General features: G+C 28.2%; 2 protein-coding genes across 2 annotated transcripts; both read left to right on the top strand.

Annotated features, from left to right (window-relative positions):
• Positions 1-4,353: 4,353 nt before the first annotated feature.
• Positions 4,354-11,131, top strand: LOC111042305 (delta-like protein 1). The gene is made up of 9 exons (XM_022326869.1): positions 4,354-4,515; positions 6,355-6,532; positions 6,620-6,739; positions 6,840-6,900; positions 8,427-8,557; positions 8,619-8,679; positions 8,774-8,904; positions 8,985-9,124; positions 10,815-11,131. The coding sequence occupies exons 1-9, from the start codon at positions 4,414-4,416 to the stop codon at positions 11,004-11,006; spliced, it is 1,116 nt and encodes a 371-aa protein (XP_022182561.1). The 5' UTR covers positions 4,354-4,413; the 3' UTR covers positions 11,007-11,131.
• Positions 11,132-12,049: 918 nt separating this feature from the next.
• Positions 12,050-23,088, top strand: LOC111042297 (xanthine dehydrogenase). Its single transcript, XM_022326861.1, has 24 exons — positions 12,050-12,438; positions 13,436-13,493; positions 13,598-13,694; positions 13,826-14,064; positions 14,125-14,336; positions 14,406-14,547; positions 14,621-14,788; positions 14,850-14,926; positions 15,028-15,121; positions 15,209-15,321; positions 15,398-15,690; positions 15,766-15,968; positions 16,109-16,332; positions 16,418-16,537; positions 16,896-17,120; positions 18,591-18,724; positions 18,783-18,957; positions 19,059-19,396; positions 20,713-21,025; positions 21,560-21,687; positions 22,271-22,385; positions 22,457-22,711; positions 22,776-22,943; positions 23,038-23,088. The coding sequence occupies exons 1-24, from the start codon at positions 12,391-12,393 to the stop codon at positions 23,086-23,088; spliced, it is 3,990 nt and encodes a 1,329-aa protein (XP_022182553.1). The 5' UTR covers positions 12,050-12,390.
• Positions 23,089-23,778: the final 690 nt, after the last annotated feature.

The following is a 23,778-nucleotide window of genomic DNA, read 5'->3' as shown; positions in this document are numbered from 1 at the left end:
TAGTTTACTTGATTTGGTATTCTGGTATATGTTATTATACTATTATCTATGATAGTACTGAAAACTGAACTTATAAAATACGGTTAAGCCAGTTTCCATTTAAATTCTCTATAAGGCATTTAAGATAATATTTAATACTGCCATTGTTCTGAATAACTGGATTGTAGTATGTACGTTTTGGTATAGTTTAATATTTAATCTTTTATATTGTGTAATTAAATTTTATAGGTAATAACAATAGAACTCGACGATTGGGCTTGAAAGTTAAAAAAGATCAATAAAACTAACCGATAGATTTTAACTATACGTTTTCATTTTTATTACGATTTTTTATAAATTATAATTATTCAATGTTACACATTTGAGATGAATTCGTTTCATTAATTAATGCACTCAAACATTATAGATGAATTGTGCTGTAGTCTTTAGGCTATGATAATATGATTCTAAAATTCTAAAATATAAAACTATGATATTTGTAAATCATAATAAATTATTAAAAACGTTCCATATTGTTAACTATGTGTTATAGTAATACAAACACAATACACATGCATTTGAGTAAGTATTTTATGTCAATTATTGAGCTCCTGAGTAAATTTTAACTAGACAACTTACATTACACCAAATGCTGTCGTATCAGCTCTATTATAGTATATATAATAGTATATAACGTTACATACTTGCATACATTCACACTTCATACTTATGTTATAGATACTTCATAGTATATAAAACATAGTAAACTCTATTAGTATTTTTGAATCCCGGCTAAGTCATAATTGTAATTTTTAATACGTTTTACATAGGTATTGCGTGTGCCTTAGTTATTATTATTTGTTATTGTGTAAATATTGCACAAACGCCTTATTATAAATGAATAACTCATAAATATGTAATATACAAATATGTGTATACATTACCGTATATAAGTACTCAAATTGAAGGAGTAAACTTAATACAATATGTACTATGGTATTATTACGGTCACATAGAAATTCAAGTCAATGGCCTCAGGGAGTGGGGAGTTATTCACCGGCCGGTTCGTCTAGTGTTGCCAATATTGGTTATTTTTACATACAATTATTATGGAGACATTATAATATATTATTATGTAGTCATGGAGATAAACCAATCACACTTATTAAAAATATTAAGTTCTAAGCTAAAAATAAATATTGTTTATATTCTTGATTCTCTTTTAAGATTACTCCATAATTCCTATAAATATATATTTACAAATATTAAGTTTAACGTAATTTAAACTTCAGCAGATGGTCAATATCAAAATTTTAGATTAGATAGGACAAATTTAATATAATATTCTAAAATATTATATTGAATTTGTCCTAACATTTAGAGGACGCTCATCCATGTGTGGTGTCTTGGTCTTACAAACGCATACCTAACAGAAAATTGTACGTTTTGTACATATTAAAAAAAAAAATTTAGCTCAAATTTAATTTTGACCACTTATTCTGTTAATCTTCAATTTAGAAGTAAGAATATTATCTAGTGAAGCTCATAGGTTTTTTTAAATATTTTAATTTTAAAGCTAGTTAATAATATGATCATTTAAAAATCGTACATTTTTTGCGCATTTTAAAATGCTCATAATTTGTTTTAAAATAAAAATATATAAAACAAATCTATGAGTGTATGCTGTTTTAGCATCCTTTTTATCAAATATGTAACTTTTATATCATCAATATTATTAATAAATGATTTTAAATATTCTTTTTAAAAAAATAAGTTAATTTTTAGGTTAGGTTAGGTAGAATGTCAATCGGAGCATATCCTGACTCTGGAGCATATTCCGACTTCTGGAGCATCTCCCGACTACCCACATGTGGCCACGGTCACAAGTAAATTTATTGTAAGTCAACACGGAGCATGGGGTATGCATATACACCAGTTAGGCTGAGTAAGATATATGCCATGACAGTTAAATCAAAGTTGTATAAATTTATTTAAATAAGCGATGGGGTTCATGTCATGCGTACGACGGTACGGCTCCCAAGAAGTGATTTAGGAAAAAAAGTAGGTAAATATGTCAACCACTAATTGCTCATTTTTATTTTACCGTACATACTAAATTTGGAAATTCTGTTTATTGGCATATTTTTTTTTATAAGTACCCGAAGTACTTTTACTATAATAGATTGTTCACCATATAAGATATAGTAGATATACCATTTCATTTGTAAAGCCAAAACTACAATCATCTACAATAATCATTTGAAAGTTGACTGAATTAATTAGTGTTTCTTAGACTTCAGAATTAACAAAGATAAATTGGCAAATTGAACATACCGAAACCGGTGTTATATTCCTATAGGATTCGGTGATTAGGTTAAAGCGGTTGATGGAGGTTTCGTGTTTTTTTGTGGTGTTGACAAGGAAGAGAAAAGATTGAACAGATTTTTAAAAATGTTTTTAGCTTGATGAACAGTTCATTCCATTCCATTTCACACTGCTGTAATATTGAACGGCCCTGAATTAGGCAATAGTAAATAATTGTTCTATAATAATAATAATACAATTGAACATTTAATACATTTTTAACTACAAAATCATTTTCAATTTTTTGTCGAAATTCTAAATTCAAATGGTTTTTAATAAAGGTATTTTTTTGGACCTAATTTTTAATCCAAACTAGGGTTTCAATTAAAAAAAAGATTACATTAAAAATTGTTTATTTTTAAATACATACATATATATTATAGAAATGCTTGGTCTTTCTCGATCTAGGTTTCTCTTGTTCTCTACTAGGTGTGGTCAAGCGGAATATCTTAAATTACTTTTGTGTAAATGTCAATCTCCTGTTTGTTGCAACTTTCGATTCTATTGGGTATCGTTATTACACACTGCAGTCAATATGGCAATACTGTTGTTGGTTTTATAAAAATTCGAAAATAAAGTACCACAGTATTTTTATATTTTATCGCAAGCCTTAACGCTCGAAGAAAATTTCAATTTTTATTGGTTTTTTTAAAAATATTATCGATGAAACATTTATGGGTAAAAATACTTGAAAATGTAATACTACAAGGCTCCTCATTAGTTGTTGTTGTTGTTAACACAATTTAAAAAAAAGTTGAATGTAAATCAACAATAATTTTTTATGAGCATCTGAAATTCGAATTTTGACAAAATTCTTAAAAATCACAAAAATTTAGAAATTATTTTGCAAGATTCCTGATAAGTTTTTCTATCCTCAACAAAAAAATGTTTACCGGAATGTAACTCAACTAATTTTTTTAAGAGCATTTGAACTTTTAATTTTTTCAACACTTTATAGTAAATTATTGAATTTTCATGAATCGATTTTCTTATTTTGTTGTATTTTAAAAATTAATTACCATAGATACTTGAAATGTTCAGCAAATATTTAATTTATCATGTTATATAGATTGCAAGGTATCATATAAGTAATTCATACTATCACCAAAAAATCTAAAAAAAATATATAAATGCAGTTTTTTGCAGACAAAATTAGATATTTAAATGAAGAATAACAATTTTAGTTATTTTGTTGGAATTTAAAAATAATATTTCGATATAGGCTGACTGATAGAACATCTCCGCTCAGTATTGATTTTTGTATATAAATAATATAATGATAGTATATCATTGAATTACAATTTATCACCACCCATTACAGTGACCCACTTGTAACCTTTAGTACAGTGGAACGGCATTCCTTTTTTTAATCTTAATTATTTTCTGTTGTTAAATGGGTTTCCGTAATAAATGCTATGTTGATTCTTTTATAATTTAAATAATAAGTTAATAGTTTTAAAATTATACATATTTACATTTTTTAAAAACATCAATCTAAGAGTGTATGACAATATTCTAAGTTAACAGAAAAAAATATTTCCTACATTTTTATGAGTGTCAATAAATACGTTAAATAGGTCTATATTCTTTATTTTTACCTATTTAGAAAATTTTGAAATAATGAATGCATTATTTTTAATTTAAATAAAATGGTTTCAATAGTGTATTCTTGTGTGGATCAGTTATCGTTTAAACTGTGTTGTATTTTGTTGTAATATTAGAAACCTGCTTTAAATATTTTATGTTATTTTATAAAATGTATTAGGTATAGAACACAACACTGTATTCTATATGAGATAGTTACTGGTATTAAGTTAATGTATTAATTATGATATTACTTTCGATCCAATAATATGATACATTCAGTATTTTTTTAAATTGTTTACGAATTCTCGGAAGTATTTGTAGTCTCCCCGCTATTACGATAATCCAGAGAGCACCTATAAGAAGATATAGGTAGTTCACGTTTTTATGCTAATTACAAAAAGAAATGGGAAGTGGCTGGTTCGGATGTTCGGATGAGTCAGTGTAGTCCTGGTGAAAGCATTGATACGACGTCGTTTGGTCAACATGACCGATAGACGTACCCTAGCCGTACTTGTTGCTTTGTGTACTTTTGGAGTTCCAAGGATTTTAGCCGCATCCAAAAATATCCCAAAATGGAAAAAACAGGTAAACAATATTATTTTAATTTCAGGAGCATTTATAAAAGTGAAACTTATTATAATTTTAATAACATATCTAATAAAATCATAATAATCATTTAATAACACATCTAATCATATTTATATTGTTGTGTGTTTTTCCCAACAAATTAAAAATGTAAATCATGGACTAGTTAGTTATGATATCGCCTTTTTGTAGAGTTTGTTTACTTGTTTGTTACATTATTTGTGTTGGTGCGGTGATAATTTCAATAGATATTTTTGTAGAAACAATTTTAACGAAAAACAATTACATTTTAAACGAAACAATAAGGGTTTACACTGACTTTCTAATTATGATTATCATCGGTCACGTTGTATGTATACGACATTAGTTAAGCCCGTGATCAGATCTGGTAGCCTAGTGACCCACTATATAAACGAGGATGTGTTAGCCGAAGTGTCGATTTGTGTATCATACAAGTTATGCATAGGTATGTTCTAAAACGCTCATGTTTTGTGCAACGGTAAAACTGATAGCCTACATACGATAAACTAACAACATTATTAAACTTGTAAATTCAATAGTAAAACATTTTTGTAATTTATAAAAACGTCATTTAGACGATAATAAAGTTGTTACTTGTTGTTAATTAATAATATAGGTAGTTGCAAATATTTTTTTTCAAAAATTATAATATTTCTTAAATGTGATACAAAAAATATTAAAGATAAATTTTTCATGTTAAAACAAATGGTCTAAAAATATAATGTATTTATTTGTTTGGTGGTATGTCGATATTTATAGAAAATGTATAGAAACTAATACGCAATCTTAAAAATATTTTTGTCTCAATTACTTATTAGTTATATTATAACCAAACAGCTAGAATGTGTAATAGAAACTTGATGGACAACTCTTTTTAAATACTAACTGAGAATTGAAACCAGTAGTCAGTGGAAGAATATTAACATTTATAGTACAATTATTTATTATATGTAGTGTATAGACTTTATAACTGCATGTCTGCGCACCTACGAGTGTTTATATTACAGTTATATCTACTTTGCATAGGTATCATTTATATACCGTCAGTTAAAAATGTTTTAGAATTCTTTTTAAAACAGTTTGGCCTTATAAAAAAGGATCAAACAATTCGATTTAAAATTTCTTATAAAAATTATCTTACCAACTTTTTAAATATTTAGAACTGATTATAAAATATTTTTAAATGTATCATTATCGTGCCTATTTATTATGATTTATGACCAATTCATCACAAATAAATATAAATATAAAAGCTCAAAACATTATTTATTTTTTTATTAAGCTTTAGTTACATAAATCATGAACTAAAAATTGTTTAACCAGAAAATTATTTTTTAGTTTATATATTTTACGAATGTCATTAAAAATGTTATATTTTATTAAAATAATTTATGCTATTAGGTTTGAGTATTTATAAAACTGTTTAAGTATATATTTACTCTCAGACACAGTTCTTATCACATATAAGACGTTAAACCATCATTGATAGCTTTGTTCAGAAGTTATATAGCGTAGGATGAGATGACTATTTTCATAAAAATATAAATCAGTGACATAGTTTATCGTCTATTGTCGATACTAGGTAGCGATATTTGACAATAATAACAAGAAGAAATAAGGAAGTTCATACATGTAAATAAATGACGTGTATTCAATTAGTTATTAATAATTAGATTCGTTTTTTAGAATTTGATACTCTAAAAACTTTGACAACTATAACTATATACAACTATAAGTTCAGAATAAGTTTCGATATATTTTATCGGAGTTGTATTGTTTTACATGACGTCATGTACCTACCTAATTTCCCCCATATAGGCTTGCGAGGCGCCAGCGACACAAAATGAATCGAGTCATTACGTTTGCGATGACAATGGTGATATGAAATGTCTACCAGGGTGGATAGGTGACCTTTGCGATGTGCCAATTTGCAAAAAAGGCTGTGACCCAATTCAAGGTTATTGCAAACGGCCATCCGAATGCCGTTGCAAATTGGGTGAGTGTCAAGTGATGGATAACGGAAATCATGGGGCTACATCGGAATAGTATATAAAGACCGATCACATTGATATTATTCTTTTAGGTTTTTACGGTGAAATGTGCAACAAGTGTATAGCACTGCCGGGCTGCCAACATGGTTACTGCAATAATAGTTTCGAATGCAAGTGCTTAGAAGGCTGGGACGGCATATTCTGTTCAGAACGTAATGATGATTTTTTATTGAAAGTTATGAAGAGTGTGGATGATGCATTAAAATTATCTAAATAATTTACATGTTTTATTTATGCTCAACATACTAATAGCGGTATGCCATGAAGAATGTCATCCAAGTAAAGGGTATTGTGATTGGCCAGGAGAATGCAGGCAAGTGTTATTGACTTTCTATAATTAATTTAGAGAAATATGACTCATTTATTTAAATAATATCTATCTTCTATCTTTCTCAGTTTCTTATATGTATAAAAAATCTCACGTCACGATATTCGTTGACTCTATTCTCCCGTCTCCGAAACCACTTAATTGAATTTAATAACATTTTGTTAATATATTTTGCTTGGTTCAACTTGAGAAATAGGATAGTTGTCATCTCGTATAGTGGCTTTTAGTTTTTTTTTTTATTGCAAATTTAAGATTTCTTATTGGACACGGACAAAGATAGTTGTTATCTTTTTAAAAATCGTATAAGTTACTAATATATTATAAAAAATGTATCTAATCAACATTAAGTTAAGATGACATATGTCAGTAAAACTTTATTTTAGTAAAAAATTAAAAAAAAAAAACTAATATATTATGATAGTGTAAGTTAATCAAATAGATGTAAATTAATTATATTGAAATCTATTTTACCTATGGCTTTCAATTTCAATTGCTTCTATCTTATAATGGTATTATTATAGTTTATATTTTTTTAACCCCTATAAGAAGCTAAATAGTAGCTTAAATACGATTTTTTTTCAGCTCACGAAAAATGAATATTTTTTTTTTGTTCATGAAACATGTATTGTATTACTATTATAAAATTTGGAACAAACTGAATTGCCTTGTTTTCATGAGATTTTCCATCGGGTATTAGTTACATATTACAATATAGCAATAGTATCAAATAAGTAATTTTTTTTTTTTTATACATAAATGATTTTAAAAATAATCAGGTATAACAATTTTAACTTATAATTTAGATATTAATTGGTCACTTTATTTTAAACCCACGTTGGTTTATCCGTAGTTAATTTTCTCAAAAACTTCTAGAATGTTTTCAATTAAAAGTTATACCAATAAATTAGTTGAGATTGTGAGGGTATAATATCTATAGTATTTATAATAATCAATATAGGTAGCTAAAAGGTACCTATAGTGTTCACACATAAGTCACATTAGTTACATATTATATTACTATAGTATAATTAGTAGAAATATGGCATAACAATTTTTTTTTACAAATATATTTATAAAAAAACTAAACTTTGTCTCGGAAAACCTCGGGTGGATAGCTAGATACTTATAAGTTATAATTTAATTTTAAATATATTTTTTTGGTAGAATCAACAAAAATTAAAAAAATATTTTTTATGGATTATTTATCAACAAAATGGGAAGATAATGAATTTGAAAAGTATGATACATAATAATAGGTACTTTTATGTAATTTGTATGTTTAGTGAATTAACATAAGCTTTTTATAAAATTATATAATATGTTTATTTAAAAAAATTGTTGAAGTGGCATAATTATAAATAGTATATAACTCGCAAGTTGAAACTGTCGAAATTTTTATTTTTATAATGCTTAAAAGTAACGAATAAGGTTAGTAGTTAATTTATTTAAACACCAACACGATGCATAAATATATGTTTTTTTATATTATTGTGTCTGTTAAAATTATGCAGATGTCGTCTAGGTTGGACTGGTGATCTCTGCAAAGAATGTCAACCATTACCAGGATGTATGCATGGGACATGCTCTAAACCATTAGAATGTAAATGTGAAAAGGGGTGGCAAGGAATTTTATGCCAGATACGTAAGTAAAATGTGTACAACATAATAATAGTTTCTTATAAATGAAAGGCATTTTATTATAGCCGTATGCTCTGAAGGTTGTCATCGAGACCGAGGATATTGTCGTAAACCAAATGAATGCAGGTATGTATAAATGAGTAATGACCAATGTTAATTACGTGAGCTAGTGTGTACATTAAGAATAAAAATAAAAACAATAATGCATTGATGATTATAGGTGCAAAGTGGGCTGGTGGGGTAAGAACTGCACCCAATGTTTCGCATACCCAGGCTGTGTTCACGGAACATGTAATCGTCCATGGGAATGTAATTGTAAGCCCGGCTGGGGTGGTATGCTCTGTGACCAAGGTAGATACTTGAAAACACAAATAACAGATAAATTAACTCCATTTTCTAGATTAAGAGTAATTATCTTATATTTGTCTTAGAACTTAAATACTGCGAAACCAACAATGTCACATGTCAAAACGGAGCCACATGTGTAAGTCTGCCAGAAGAAGATGGAAATTATAGATGTCTTTGCGCTGATGGATACATTGGACGAAATTGTGAAGTAGATAAAAAAAAGGTAATTTATACAGCAAGGAACCAACCCACTAAACTATAGTTATGAAGTAAAACAAAATGCTATAATAATATTAAATATATGCATATGTAAACATGGGTGCCTATAAGTAACATTTTATGAGGAGGGAATGAAATAAAAAATTCTCAAAATTGAAGATAATTAAAGTCTTAATGTTATTTACCTAACATATATAAAATATGTAAAGATGTTGTTATGCTAAGTATAAATAATTTTGTTATATATATATGACTAAACTAGCTGATCCCGTACATTTCGTTGCCTGTTAAAAATTCCAACTCTTTATTATGAGAATTCGCTTGTAATAATGCGTGCAGTTTATTATCAGGATACTCCATATGAATGAATAATATGTTTTATTTCTATTTTATTTTTTATTTTGATTGTAGACACACCGATGAGCGCTATAAGTGCAACTCAGCCTCCTTGGTAGGCAATGTGCGAACATTCGATTTGTTATATGCTTAAACTTGATCTGCCCAATTATAACCAATGGCAACCAAAAAATAAAAAAATACTCATTTCTACTAAGAAATTACAAAATTTGCGCAGAAAATATGTTATTAATTAAAATAAACGTGCAAATTGTACAGCTATACACATATTGTATGACACGGCGTCCCGAGGGTTTCCAGCTTACCTCAACTTGAGATTTTTGTCCATCAAATTATGTGTTTGATTTACTCTTGTTTATCTTTGACTTGTAGCTTTGCGAGTTTTGCTACTTAAGTTTGTTTAAAATTCTAAGCTTGATTTCTTTGAAAGTTTGAACTAACTATGATGAACAAACACTTATCGAAAAATGCATCATACAATTTTTTATTAATTTTCCTATTGAATCGACTGTGAAATGTGCACTAAGAAATAATGAATGAATTATTTTGTTAATTATTTTATTAATTATTTTTATTATAGATGGATCTGTTGTAAACGATAAGCGATAAGCGTGATGCCTTGACAAAGGGGAATAGGGATTAATTTATTTATATAGATAGATTGTAGAATTTTATTTTTCGGAAAAATTCATATCTACAGTCCGATCAAACACATAATTGACGGACAAAAAGGTCAGGTTGCTTGTAGCTATGGAAACCCTCGGGCCGCCGCCGCCGTGCTATTCAAATATACAATATGTAAATAGATATGCAATTTACACTCCATACAAATTTATTTTTGCCGATTTATACCCCTTAAAATCAAAATTTTGAAAAATCCTTGCATACTGCACCGTGAAATTCGATTATCGATAACTTTAATAGGTTCGGGTCTGCTTTGCTTATGAATCAGGAGAACACTTTCCTTTATATATATTATATATATATATATAGATGCATTTTAATAAAAAGGCACAGAAAAAAAAATAGTAAATATTATTATTATTATGGTTGTCGTTCGGTATCGATAAATAAGAATTGACAATTTCTTTGAGAAACTTTCTTGTGACAAGTTTCTCTCTTCTACGTTGAATGTTCATTAAATTATAAGGTCATATAATTTTTCCAGGAGAGAATTACAAAATAATTTCTATTATAATTTATAATGTATTGAAAAGTTTGAAAATTTAAATTCAATCCTATTTCGATAAAACATTTGCATGTAAATATATAATTAAAAATATATTACGTTACATATTATTTTATAAATGTCATACCTTATACTATTTTTTTTATAGGTTGAAATCGTCGGGTTAGTACCCCCTAAGCCTAGCCTAATGCTACTTAAGTCAACAACAACCACACCTTCGACAGCGTCCGAAGATTTATTATTAGAAGGTGATGATGAATATGAAGAAGAAACTACAAAACCTAATTCCTCCATTGTTTCGTTGGTAAACGAAAATGAAGCCTTAAATGAAACAATTTGATATTGTAAAGACATTAATTAAAGCATTATGTCAAATAATAATTTATTCATCTTAAAATTAGTTTTATAATTGTTTTAATTTATTTATTTATTTATTTATTTATTTATTTATGACATCGATTTTGTACTGATACAACTATTTTAAACAATATAATATTTTTATTTGATAGTATAACCTGTCCAATTCATTTTATTAAACAGTTCCCAGTGGTCCTACACAATTAGTGTTAAAAATACTGGATCTTGATGGATATACGCGTATGCTGAGTATAATACATTTTTAATTATACCATCACATTTGAATTTTGTAAGTAAGTGAAAATCTATTTTATCGTTATTATAATTAAATTATATCTAGAAAAATTAAAACATTAAAAACCATAAGATAAATTACAGGAGGAAGGTGTATTATAACATACGCCTATATCTATATTCAGTAGCTTACCCAGGATTTTGTAAGCCGCTTTGGAATTATTAATTCTTGATTTCGATTCATCCTAACAGAATTTACTTTTTTGGTAAATCGGTACTTTATTGCTAACATATTGAAAACATATACACTACCTACTTAATTATATTATAGTACATAACTTAACATAGAATGTTAATATTATAAAAAAATGATACATATATGTTTACGTTCACTAATTAACTACCTATAGAATTAACTGACTTACCTATATTTATAACAGTTTTCTTAAGAAATATAAGACTTATAAGCTTATAAATAAACTTTGGTTTAAAAAGAAATCCTGCTAATTATATATTATGCAAAGTGACAAAGTGTAGTCTAGAAATCTCAGTTCCATACTATCTAACTATATATTATATTTATATGATGTATACATACGTAATACATGAACTCCAAAATACCAATATGCTTTTAATATTTTACTGTCCCCTCTCCGGGAATAAAATTTTGGTTATGGTATAATTATGTAACATAAATAGTAAATACCTAAACCAGTTTTTGTTAACTTACATATATATATATTATGGATATGAAAATATGCCCTTTACTTTTTTCGACTTGCATGAAAACAAGTTCTTAGTTCTTAGTTTTAAAAAAACGTTGTGCACACACAAGATATATTTCATCGACGTATAATGTTCAAATAATGCAGGTTTGAAATCGATATTGTTTTTTCTATCTTTTAGTTTGAAAAAAATACACAATGAATTATGGTTTCTGAAGCCTTATTAGTTATCAGTTTTATATTTTTCAAAGCTATTATAAATGACGGCTCTTAGTAAAATGATGTGTGTATATGAAATTTTAGTATAACTGAATTATTATTAAATATTACAACAGTTATTTGAATTGAATAAACTTAATTTAAGAATTTGCACACATTACTACGGAATTTTTGTACAAAGGCTGCACAATGGAAAATATTACATCAACCTTAATATTTTTCGTCAACGGTAAAAAGGTACAGATAAATAATTAATTTTTTTAATCATAGAAAAAAAATAGTAAAATAATACAATTTAAATAATATATTTAAGTGTGTATTATAATTTTAAGTTACTCATAGGCATGCCTATAGACGTTAGTAAGTCTTAAGATTTCTATAAAACTGTACATAGTATAAACTAAAATTTAACTTATTTCAATACAAAAAATGAAAATCCAAAAAAATCGAAAGTCATAATAGATATAAACTATAGAGTAGAATCATCAATACAGAAATAATCAAACAATGATGAATTTGAAATTGTCATGTAGTTAAGTACAAATTTACTATAAGTTTAATCATAAAAATCTTGAATCATGGCGTAGCTAGCTTTGAAAAACAATGAAAATTGCATAAAAATCCTAGCTTTAATTGATATTTGATTTAAAAAGTATTGGGAATGAATCAAGCTGATTCTTTTGTATGTACAACTATACAAACCCTAGTTACATGTGGCCCTAATAGATATATCCTGAAAAAGATAAAAGTACAGTATTAGTAGTACTAGTATTTCGTGGGTTCTTTTTTGGTACCTAGTTAATAGTTATGTTGTATTGGTTTTATTCAATTTAACTGCTGTATTCATATAATTTTGAACGTATTGAATGTGATGAGGTAGGTAATTTAATTAAGACTACAACTCGTAATAATAAGATACATTTTAGATGTATATATTACATATATATTATTGGTTACATTTTATTTTATGCTTGTAATTTGTGTACAAGGTACTAGTAGAATACAATACTTGGAAAAGGTATTTTTTTTCTTATCTAATTTTAATAATCACAATAGGAAAACGCCGGTAATGGTAATACGTATTATATATTTATATGTATATACGCATAACCTTAAATCTAACCAATATACTGTATACCACAATAGTATTATGTCCACCTACTCTTTAAATATATTTATATTAAGTAAACTTTACCAACTTTGTAAAAAAAACTTATTGAGTTTAATTAAACAGGTTGTTGAAACAAAAGCTGATCCACATTGGACTTTACTTTATTATTTAAGAAATAAATGTATCCTTTTTTAAATCATTGTCTTCATTTCATAAAATGAAACACTACGTCATAAACATCGATAAATTATACCAATTAAAAATTCTTTAATTTCATCACTTCAGTGAGTTTATGTGGAACTAAATTAGGATGTGCCGAAGGAGGATGTGGAGCTTGTACTGTAATGGTATCAAAATATGATTACGTCAAGAAGTCTCCATTGTATCCTTTAATCTACTAAACTATGAACAATCATATTAAATTAATATTGTACACAAATGCATATATTATGTCCAGTAACTTGTATATTATTATTTATTAAGTTAAAAACTCTTTAATTAATTAAACATTAGACATATGGCTGTCAATGCTTGTTTGTGTCCTGTAGTCAGCATACACGGATGTGCTATAATAACTGTTGAAGGAATTGGTAGCACAAAAACAAGATTGCACCCTGTTCAAGAGCGAATAGCGAAAAGTCATGGATCCCAATGTGGTTTTTGTACACCCGGTATTGTGATGTCTGTATATGCCATGCTCAGATCATTAGAAAAAACACCAGATGAAAGCGACCTAGAAATTGCTTTACAAGGTAGATGTAATTTTTTTAATTATAGTGTTCAGAGCGTTATTGCTAAATATTATATTTCAGGCAACTTGTGTAGGTGTACAGGTTATAGACCTATTTTAGAGGGTTTGATGACATTGACTACTTGTGATAAAGTCTCTGATGGATGTTCCATGGGAAATAAATGTTGTATGAAAACTAAGAAAATTGAAAATGATTCTGAGGATGTGTCCAATTCATCCGAATTCTTACCGTATGATCCTTCCCAAGAACCAATTTTTCCACCTGAACTTATAGTGAGAAACAAAAATAATATATTTACTTACATATTATATAAGTAGGTATATTTAAATATATATGTATAGCTTACCAAAGAGTTCGACGAAGAGTATTTGATATTCAGAGGAAAAAATACTACGTGGTATCGACCGACATCAATTTTGGAACTATTGGAACTTAAATATAAGTATCCCAATGCTCGGATAATTGTCGGGAATACTGAAGTCGGTAAAGTATAATAAATATGAAATATAAACAAATATAACAGCATGATTAATATTTCAATATCATTTTAAAATAGGAGTTGAAATAAAATTCAAAAATTGCGAATATCCAGTGATGATACAACCGAATAAGGTGTCAGAGTTAAATGCTATTAAAAAGTGTACAAAGGGATTAATTGTTGGAGCTGCGGTAACTATTGACAAGTTAGAAAATGAATTGAAGAAACTAATTGATATTATGCCTGGTAAAACAACTATAACTCCATTATTAAAACAGTGTTTAATTAAGTGATATTAATTTGTTAGATCATAAAATTCAAATAATAAAATCTATATTGGAAATGATACCATGGTTTGCTAGTAAACAGATTCGTAATGTTGCTGTAAGTTCACAAATCCATTATTTTAAAATTATCGTTAATAATTAAATATGTTAATATGGATATTAAATCATAATTCTATATTTAATTTTTAATTTTTATAGTGTGTAGCTGGTAATATTGTAACGGGAAGCCCTATATCGGATTTAAATCCAATATTTTTAGCTGCTCGTTGTCAGTTAAAAGTACAGAGTAAAAGTAATACCTCATTTTATAATTGTTTAAGATATAGGAACACCACACAAATGTATCCACTTCACAATTTATATTTTATTTTATTTTTAGAAAATGGAATACGATTTTTGAAAATGGACAAAACGTTTTTTACGGGTTATCGACAAAATTCCATACATCCGGATGAGGTCGTAATAGATTTGTTCATTCCATTTACACAGAAAGTAAGAGTTTGTTATACATTTTTAATCAAATGAAGTATTGTATTAAGGCAATTAAAAATGTATACATTTGTTTTAGAACACATTTTTTAAATCAATTAAACAATCAAGAAGAAAAGAAGATGACATAGCCTTGGTAAATGCTGCATTTTACGTAGAGATATCAAATAATATTGTAAACGATGCCGAGTTAGTTTTTGGTGGGATGTCAGCTACTGCAGTCATTGCTCAAAAAACTAAATCATTAATAATCAACAGAGAATGGTCAGAGTCTTTGTTAGAGGATGTGTATTTAGAGTTACTTAAAGACTTACCTTTGGCATCAAATGCCCCTGGAGGAATGGTGACTTATCGCAAAAGCCTTGTCTTAGGGTGATTAATGATTAAATTATCACAATAATTGATTTGTTGTACTGTATGTTTGTACAAAATGTTATATTTTTTTAGCCTATTTTTTAAATTTTACCATTATGTGGGTAATCAATTAAGTTTGGAAATGATAAATGAACGCAATTTAACTAATGGCAATAACTCTGTTACACACATTTCTAAATATGCTCAATATTATCATGTCGTCCCAAATTCTCAAAGTCCAGATGACGCTGTTGGTAAACCATTAGTTCATAAATCCGCAATGCAACAAACTACAGGTAACACATTATTTATTAATAAATATTTAACAAATAAATAAAATTAAATATTAGTAACTATACAATCAAATAATAAAAATATTACATTTTTGAAGTAAAAAATACAACCTAATATTATATATTATTATGTATTATCATAGGCGAAGCTGTGTATTGTGATGATATACCTCGTCGTTCCGATGAACTTTATTTAGCTGTTAAGACGTCAACACATGCCCATGCTAAAATTATAAGTGTAGACTACACCGAGGCATTATTGCAACCTGGCGTGGTGACTGTAGTCGACGAAAAAGATTTACCAGGAAATCGCAATATGGTCGGTGTACTGCCGATTAAAGATGATTATGTATTTGCTAGAGAAAAAGTATAATAATATAGAATACTCTTGTTTACAATTTAAAGTACTACAATTCAAGATTCTAGAAATAAAAAATAAATATTTTTCCCAGGTTGTAAATGTTGGTCAAATAATCTGTGGATTAATCGCTGTAGATCCAATCACCGCACAGAACGCAATTAAATTAATTCATGTTCAGTATGAAGAATTAAAACCGATAATTACCATCGAAGTATGTACAATTTTAAATATTTTGGTTTAATTGGATCAATCAATAATTAAAAGATATGCAATATATATATTATATATCTATGGTTGTATAAAGTATAAACTCTATACTTCTATCCTAAATAGTATATAATATATGTCTGTTGAGACAAGAATGAAAATACTACGGTCTACGAATGAACAAAGAACACTATCTTAACATGAAGTATTTAAAAAAATAAATCTGATTATAATGCACATGGATACAAATGTATAGACTTTGGAAAGAATAATAAATTATAATTTATAGACAAATTAACCGTAGTCAATAGAATAAACCAATTATTATCAGACAATATTTTGGCCATTTTTAATTTTTACAGGAAGCTATTAAAAGTGAATCGTTTTACGACGGCTGTTGCGCCTACTGGGAAAAAGGATGCATAGATCAAGGTTTCAAAGAATCAAATCATAGTCTAAATGGTACCTTACGAATCGGTGGACAAGATCATTTTTATTTAGAAACTCAATGTTGTATAGCAATACCGATAAATGAACATAATGAGATCGAAGTAATAAGTTCAACACAAGCACCAAACGAATTACAGGTATAACTTAAATGAGCATCATACATGATGAATCTCCTGCATTATTATTATTTATGTATCTTTAGCTCGTTTTAAAAATGTGGTTTGTTTTGAATAAAAATTATACGTTTGAATTTTCATATAAATCCGCACTGCAGATTTCTATTTTAAGTAATGATTAAGTGTTGATAACCACCCCACACCCAACAATTTTTTTTATTGAAATAATAACTATAGTCTATAATCACAAGTATGGTATGAAAATATAATAATAAAGAAAGATATATGTATTCTGTTATTAAATATTTTTAACAAACGACAATTTAATTGAATTACATACACCCTAGTATTGAAAGCTTACAAACTTTAAAACGTATTATAAATTATAATATTTTTTTTATTGATTGTTTAAGGCATAAACAACGGAGTTGTTACTTATTAACATTATTTATTAGCATTTGTTTTTTTTACATTGGAAAAAGAAAGAATTTACATTAAATTAAATTGTACTAAATTACTGAATTACTACTAAATATATATTTTATATTAATTGTACATTGTTTTCTAAGGTACCTATAATAATTTTAAATGAGATGGCTAAATGAGTTCTGTTTCGTTGATGAAATTGATTAATTTTTTGGACTTCTCGGAAGTGGGTGGAAGTATCTCATATAAGATAGTGCCTGTTTGATGCGAATTTGATTGAACTGGTGACATTCGAAGAATATGTGCTTCACCGTAATGAGTGTTCAGCATGGGAATGGGTCTTCTTTGGCTATGAGGTATCCGAGTGTCATGTGGTCTATTCGTAGGTGGACAAAAATTACATCGTCCTTTCTGGTCATCTCTTTTGGTTTGGGCCATGGGAATACTGTTTGTTAGTACGATCGCAACAGTTCGTAATGTAGACTCCTATAAATGTTTTTATCTGTAGTATTTTTGTTGTGGAATGATAGGCTTGAGTTTATTTTATCTCTATTGAATCGCCAAGGAAGTACATTTAATTCAGTGCTTTGAATTATATTATTGATTGAAGTTATGTTAGTTTTAATAATATCTTGTTATCTTTCATGTGGTGGCCCGAGATGGGATGCATATATATAATAATATAATAAATTATAATTGTGCATTTTGGTTAAATTATTTTTGTACATAAACAAATATACAATGTACCTAACTTGTTATCCAATCTTATATATTATGCAATATACCTTTATACATGAACTTAAATATAAAATACAGTCAAATCAGTAAATAATTTTACTAATCTATTATTTATGAACTGTTAAAATATGGACCATCGTATATCGTCTATGGAGAAAATTTTAAATTAAGATTAACAAATATTACTATATCGGTGGATTATTTTATTGAGAGTATTGGTATTATTTTTAAAACTAAAATATATTACACATTTATATTTCATACCTAAGTATTTATATATTATGAAGAACCATTAAAATAATTTTTATAAACATTTTATTTGATTAGGAAAGTATATCACATAGCTTAGACATACCGGCAAACCGTGTAGTTTGCAAAACAAAACGTCTTGGTGGTGGATTTGGTGGTAAAGAAACTAAAGGGTTTACCATAGCTGTGCCATGTGCAGTAGCTGCTGTAAAGTAAGGCTGCAGGGAAGGAAGGTTTGGTATTAGAAAATGTGTTTTATTTTTTTTTCAGAACTGGTAAATCAGTTAGATGCATGCTGGACCGACACGAAGACATGTTAATTACTGGTGGTAGAAATCCATTTTTATGTCATTATCGTGTGGGATTTAACGAACATGGACAAATCCTGGCTTTGGATATTTCTGTATACAATAATGCTGGAAGTTCCAGAGATTTGTCGGCGGGAGTGAGCACCTATACATTTTTAAGCAATTTAAATTGATTCAATTTTATTATTATTAATTTATTAGATTATAATATTGTAATATTGATGTTTCTGTTTCATAGACAGTTGATAGATGTGTTTCTCATTTAACGAATACGTATCATATCCCTCATGTGAAAATATCAGGATATACTTGTGCTACAAATTTATCATCAAATACGGCTTTTAGAGGATTTGGTGCACCTCAAGGGATGTTTTTTGCAGAATCAATTATCGATCACATATCTAGAGAATTAAACATCGATTCAAATGTAGTTAGAGCAAAGAATTTCTTCATAAATGGACAGATAACACATTATAATCAATTGATATCTAATTTTACCGTTAAAAACTGTTGGGACGAAGTGTTGGAAAGATCGAAATACACTTTAAAGTCTAACGAAATTATAGAGTTCAACAGGTATATATCATAGCTATATAGTTACAAGTATTACGCATATTATAACTCTTACGTATATTATATACTATATAGTGTGTTCATTAATTGGAAAGTCAGTAAAAACAATTGTAAACCTTGGTAAAAGGGAGACTATTAATCATATATTGCATTTAAAACAGCATTTAAATATTTGTAATGCATCGTGAACTTTACTGACTTTCCAATATTAATTATAATACTGTATATGTGTATACAGGATGTAACAGGATGACCTGACAAATTAAATAATTTTTGTTCTAATCAATATTTTTGAATATTTTCTATATATTATTCATTGAAGCTTGCGCTGCATGTATAATAAACATTTATTTTTACTTTTTAATACTGAAAATTACAAGATTTACAAATTGACTATTTAAAAAAAAATTTATATGAGATTTTAAATTTTTTATTTTCTGTATTAAAAAATAAAAAAAAAATGTTATATTATGCATGTAGCGCAAGAGTCAATACTTTATACATACGAAAAAAATGAATTAACAAATCTTGATTAAAACAAAAGTTATTTCATTTGTCAAGTCTCCCTTGTTACACCCTAAACATAATATTACAGCCGTATGAAAAAATTGCATGAATTATGATTTATGAGTAGTTACGAATAGGAATTAATATTATATTTATACAAAGCTCCAAGAATGATACTCAATACGAATGAAACGACGTGTCAACATTTATATCCCGCTTTCAAATTGTATATTTAGTTATAGGTAAAAAAAATCAATTTTGTGTTATCTCTGATGTATAAACGTTAAACGTATAAGTAAGTAGTACCCAATATATTATTATACGGATGACATTCGTTACTTATAATATTCAAAATTACTCGCCACCCACTCATTCAACTGCAATTTATATATGTCAAAATTACACAAAGCTAGAATTGGAGGGGGTTCCCTAAGATTTTTTTTTTAAATTTTTAGAGCACTATTATAAGACTTGTTTTGACCAGGACAGGTGAAATGTATAGTTCAATTTGTGATGCATATTTTTTTTTACACAAAAACAGAAACATGTATTTACTTATACAATTAATAATTAAAAAATGTATTCGAATTCAATAATGATATAAGTACTAAACTCTTATATGATTTATTTTGAAAGTATAAATAACGAGAATTGTACAGATCAAAATCATCTTTATAACTGCTGCCTGAAGGCGTATTTATATTTTTACACTTGCTATTTATAAATCGTCTTCTTCAAAGTTCCTCTATTTTGTTTTTTCCAATTAATTTGTCGATCGTCACCGATACATAAACAATACTTCATACTTTTAGAACGAACCGGTTGAAGAAACGCGGCATCGCAGCTGTTCCGACGATGTACGGTATCGGGTTCTCGGGAGGTTCAGCGTTTATGAACCAAGCCGGGGCCCTGTTGCTCGTCTACGTAGACGGTTCCGTATTGCTTGCACACGGTGGCGTCGAAATGGGTCAGGGACTGCACACAAAAATGATCCAAGTGGCTAGCAGGGCTCTGGGAATACCCGCCGAGTTAATACACGTCAAAGAGACCAGCACCGACAAGGTGGCCAACGCGTCGCCGACCGCCGGCAGCTTCAGCTCAGACCTCAACGGGATGGCCATTCTCGTGAGTATACTTGCACGCAAGTTCCTCGCAAACCTGGATTTTTCTTTAAGGGAGGCGGACAATAATTTGATGCGGAGGAGGCCTTAACTAGGATCCCTCAACGTTTGGTATACCGATGCCGTGGGTGGATATCGTTTTAGACTTCAGCAGCAACCTTCATACGAATTACAATTTTAATACATATGTTTGCGTCCTACACAATACGATCACCGAACACTGAGAGTAGATTTCAATCTTTCGGAAAACTCGAGGAGAGCGATGCAGAAAGCGTATCTTCTTCACACTAGGCCTGCAATGTCATAATTTTCCGATTCCCCCCTCCACCTACGATGATGAATTATTTCCCTATACAATGATAACAATACAATTATCAAACGATAAGGAGTAAAGAACTATAATATTTAGGCGAAGTGAAAAAATATTAATATTTAACCAAACAACTGAGATGATTATCTATTTTCTCGTGGTTTACATATTACATCTTACATCGTACATTATTGTTCTATTTTTTCTGCAACGTTTGTGGTGCTGCAGAACGCTTGTGAGATCGTTAAAGCCAGATTGGAACCGATCAAGAAGAGGAATCCCGGAGGTACGTGGGCTGAATGGGTGAAGACAGCTTATTTTGAAAAAGTGAATTTGTGTGCTTCGGGATTTTATGCGTAAGTTCATTTCTCTGTAATACACATGGAGTGTTTTTAAAAACATTAAATTAAATATAAGTTTTATTCTATGATTCAATAGGCAATATATTTATACCCAAATATTCGTTGGACATAATATAACATAGTTTTGTATTTTTGTAACTCATTTCTACATTAATATCGCCATTATATACATACATCGTATTAGGTAGCATTATTATAGGTTTTATGAATATTATTACGTACATGGTACATTTCACATACACCTACTTCATATAATATACATATCTCGAGTAAAGATGAAGGTCATGTTCAGATGAAAAACAGTACAAACTTTAAATGTATTTAAAAAATTTTGTATGAAAAATATTGAAAATACCTATGTAGTGTGTGCATTGTGCAATACTTATTGATATGCATACAGTAAACAATAGCTTACTATAAGGTAATACAAAAAACGTTTGGTTTTTAATCCTCATCAATCGCATATTAATTATTATTTTTTTACACAATATATTGATTCTGATAATTAACTTAAGGAATAATACCAATAATGATGTTCGGTAACCATGAAAATTAATTACTTATGTTGTATACGCAGAAATCACACTATAGGAACAACAACAGATCAAGGCACGGTCAACTTTTTTTTGTATTATACTAGTGGGGCAGCTGTTTCGGTGGTAGAAGTGGACTGTTTAACTGGTGACCATGAAGTATACAGGGTGTTTCATATTTTCTACATTAAACAGGTTATTACTATCGTTTTTTTCTTTCTCCGTATCAGGTTTTAAGCACAGACATAGTAATGGACGTAGGACAGAGCTTAAATCCAACAATCGACGTGGGGCAAATCGAAGGAGCTTTTATGCAAGGTTATGGGTTATTCACATTAGAAGAACTTGTATATAGCCCAAAAGGAATGTTGTATACGAGGGGACCTGGTACATATAAAATACCTGGATTTTCGGATATACCGAAACAGTTTACAGTTTCATTGCTGAAAGGTTCAGAAAATCCAAGGGCTGTTTACTCATCAAAAGTAAAATATAATTTTTTGACCTTCCGTTGCAGGATATCTGCATAGTATAAAATGTATTGTTTAGGCTGTTGGAGAACCTCCACTGTTTTTATCGGCTTCGGTATTTTTCGCTATTAAAAATGCAATATATTCAGCAAGAGAAGATGCTGGTGTCACAGGGTATTTTAGGTTGGATGCTCCAGCAACTGTGGAAAAAATTCGAATGTCTTGCAAAGACAATATTATTGAAAAGGTATATTTATCCTTAAAATGAAATAAAACATCTAAAATTTGAAACTATTATACTAGTGTAGATTATTATTTAAACATATGTTTTTTTTCTGCAGCTTGAAAAATATGAAACCGAGGTAGCTGAATCGTGGAATATTATTGTTTAAGAATTAGATAAGAATAAATCAGATATAAATATAGGCAATTACTTTTTATAAAGTTGTTGATTATTTAAAAAAAAAATAATGGTTGTATAATTAAATGAAAATACACTTTTATGATTGTTGATATATTAAATTAGTTGAACCATATTATATATTATTATAATTAACATATAACAATTTCAATAAATATATAATATTTTAACTTTTAAGTTATTGTAATATATTTATTTAGTGTCTAACATTGAAGGACTTCCTCAAGTGTATTTAGTAGACTCTAGTAGACTCTAATATAGTACGTTGTAGACATGCTAAATGTAAAATATTATTGATAGTCATTAGTCAATACATATTAGTTATCACTATGGGCTTAAGTGTTTAGACTTCTTTATACACCTACTGTAATAAATATCAGGTATAATCGTTATATTTAGTTACATTTTATTAATCAGACTAAAAAAAAGGAACAAATTGTTAAATTGGCAATGGTATTTTATTTTTGAAATTGTTGTCACTGGGTATAAGAAAACTATTTATCAAAATAGCAATCTTAACTATTTGTCATGAAGTCCTAGTAGTTAATTGACCACATAGCGACATATATTCCCATTTTATTATCAAGTTATGTCAGTTGATTCGAACAATTTTTAAAAGAAAGTAATAAATCTTGAACTTCTGGTTTCGAAAATCAATGAT

The sequence above is a fragment of the Myzus persicae genome, unplaced genomic scaffold (assembly GCF_001856785.1).
Source record: "Myzus persicae strain clone G006 unplaced genomic scaffold, MPER_G0061.0, whole genome shotgun sequence".
NCBI lineage: Eukaryota > Metazoa > Arthropoda > Insecta > Hemiptera > Aphididae > Myzus > Myzus persicae.
This window is presented reverse-complemented; position numbering and strand designations above follow the sequence as displayed.

Bases quoted from the DNA above. Each gene is read 5' to 3' on its own strand.
- LOC111042297 (XM_022326861.1), top strand. From the start codon at position 12,391: ATGGAAAATATTACATCAACCTTAATATTTTTCGTCAACGGTAAAAAG. The intron at 12,439-13,435 runs GTACAGATAAAT...TTAATTAAACAG, and splicing joins TTTTCGTCAACGGTAAAAAG to GTTGTTGAAACAAAAGCTGA. The intron at 16,333-16,417 runs GTATAATAATAT...TATTTTTCCCAG, and splicing joins ATGTATTTGCTAGAGAAAAA to GTTGTAAATGTTGGTCAAAT.
- LOC111042305 (XM_022326869.1), top strand. From the start codon at position 4,414: ATGACCGATAGACGTACCCTAGCCGTACTTGTTGCTTTGTGTACTTTT. The intron at 4,516-6,354 runs GTAAACAATATT...TCCCCCATATAG, and splicing joins TCCCAAAATGGAAAAAACAG to GCTTGCGAGGCGCCAGCGAC. The intron at 6,740-6,839 runs GTAATGATGATT...ACATACTAATAG, and splicing joins CGGCATATTCTGTTCAGAAC to CGGTATGCCATGAAGAATGT.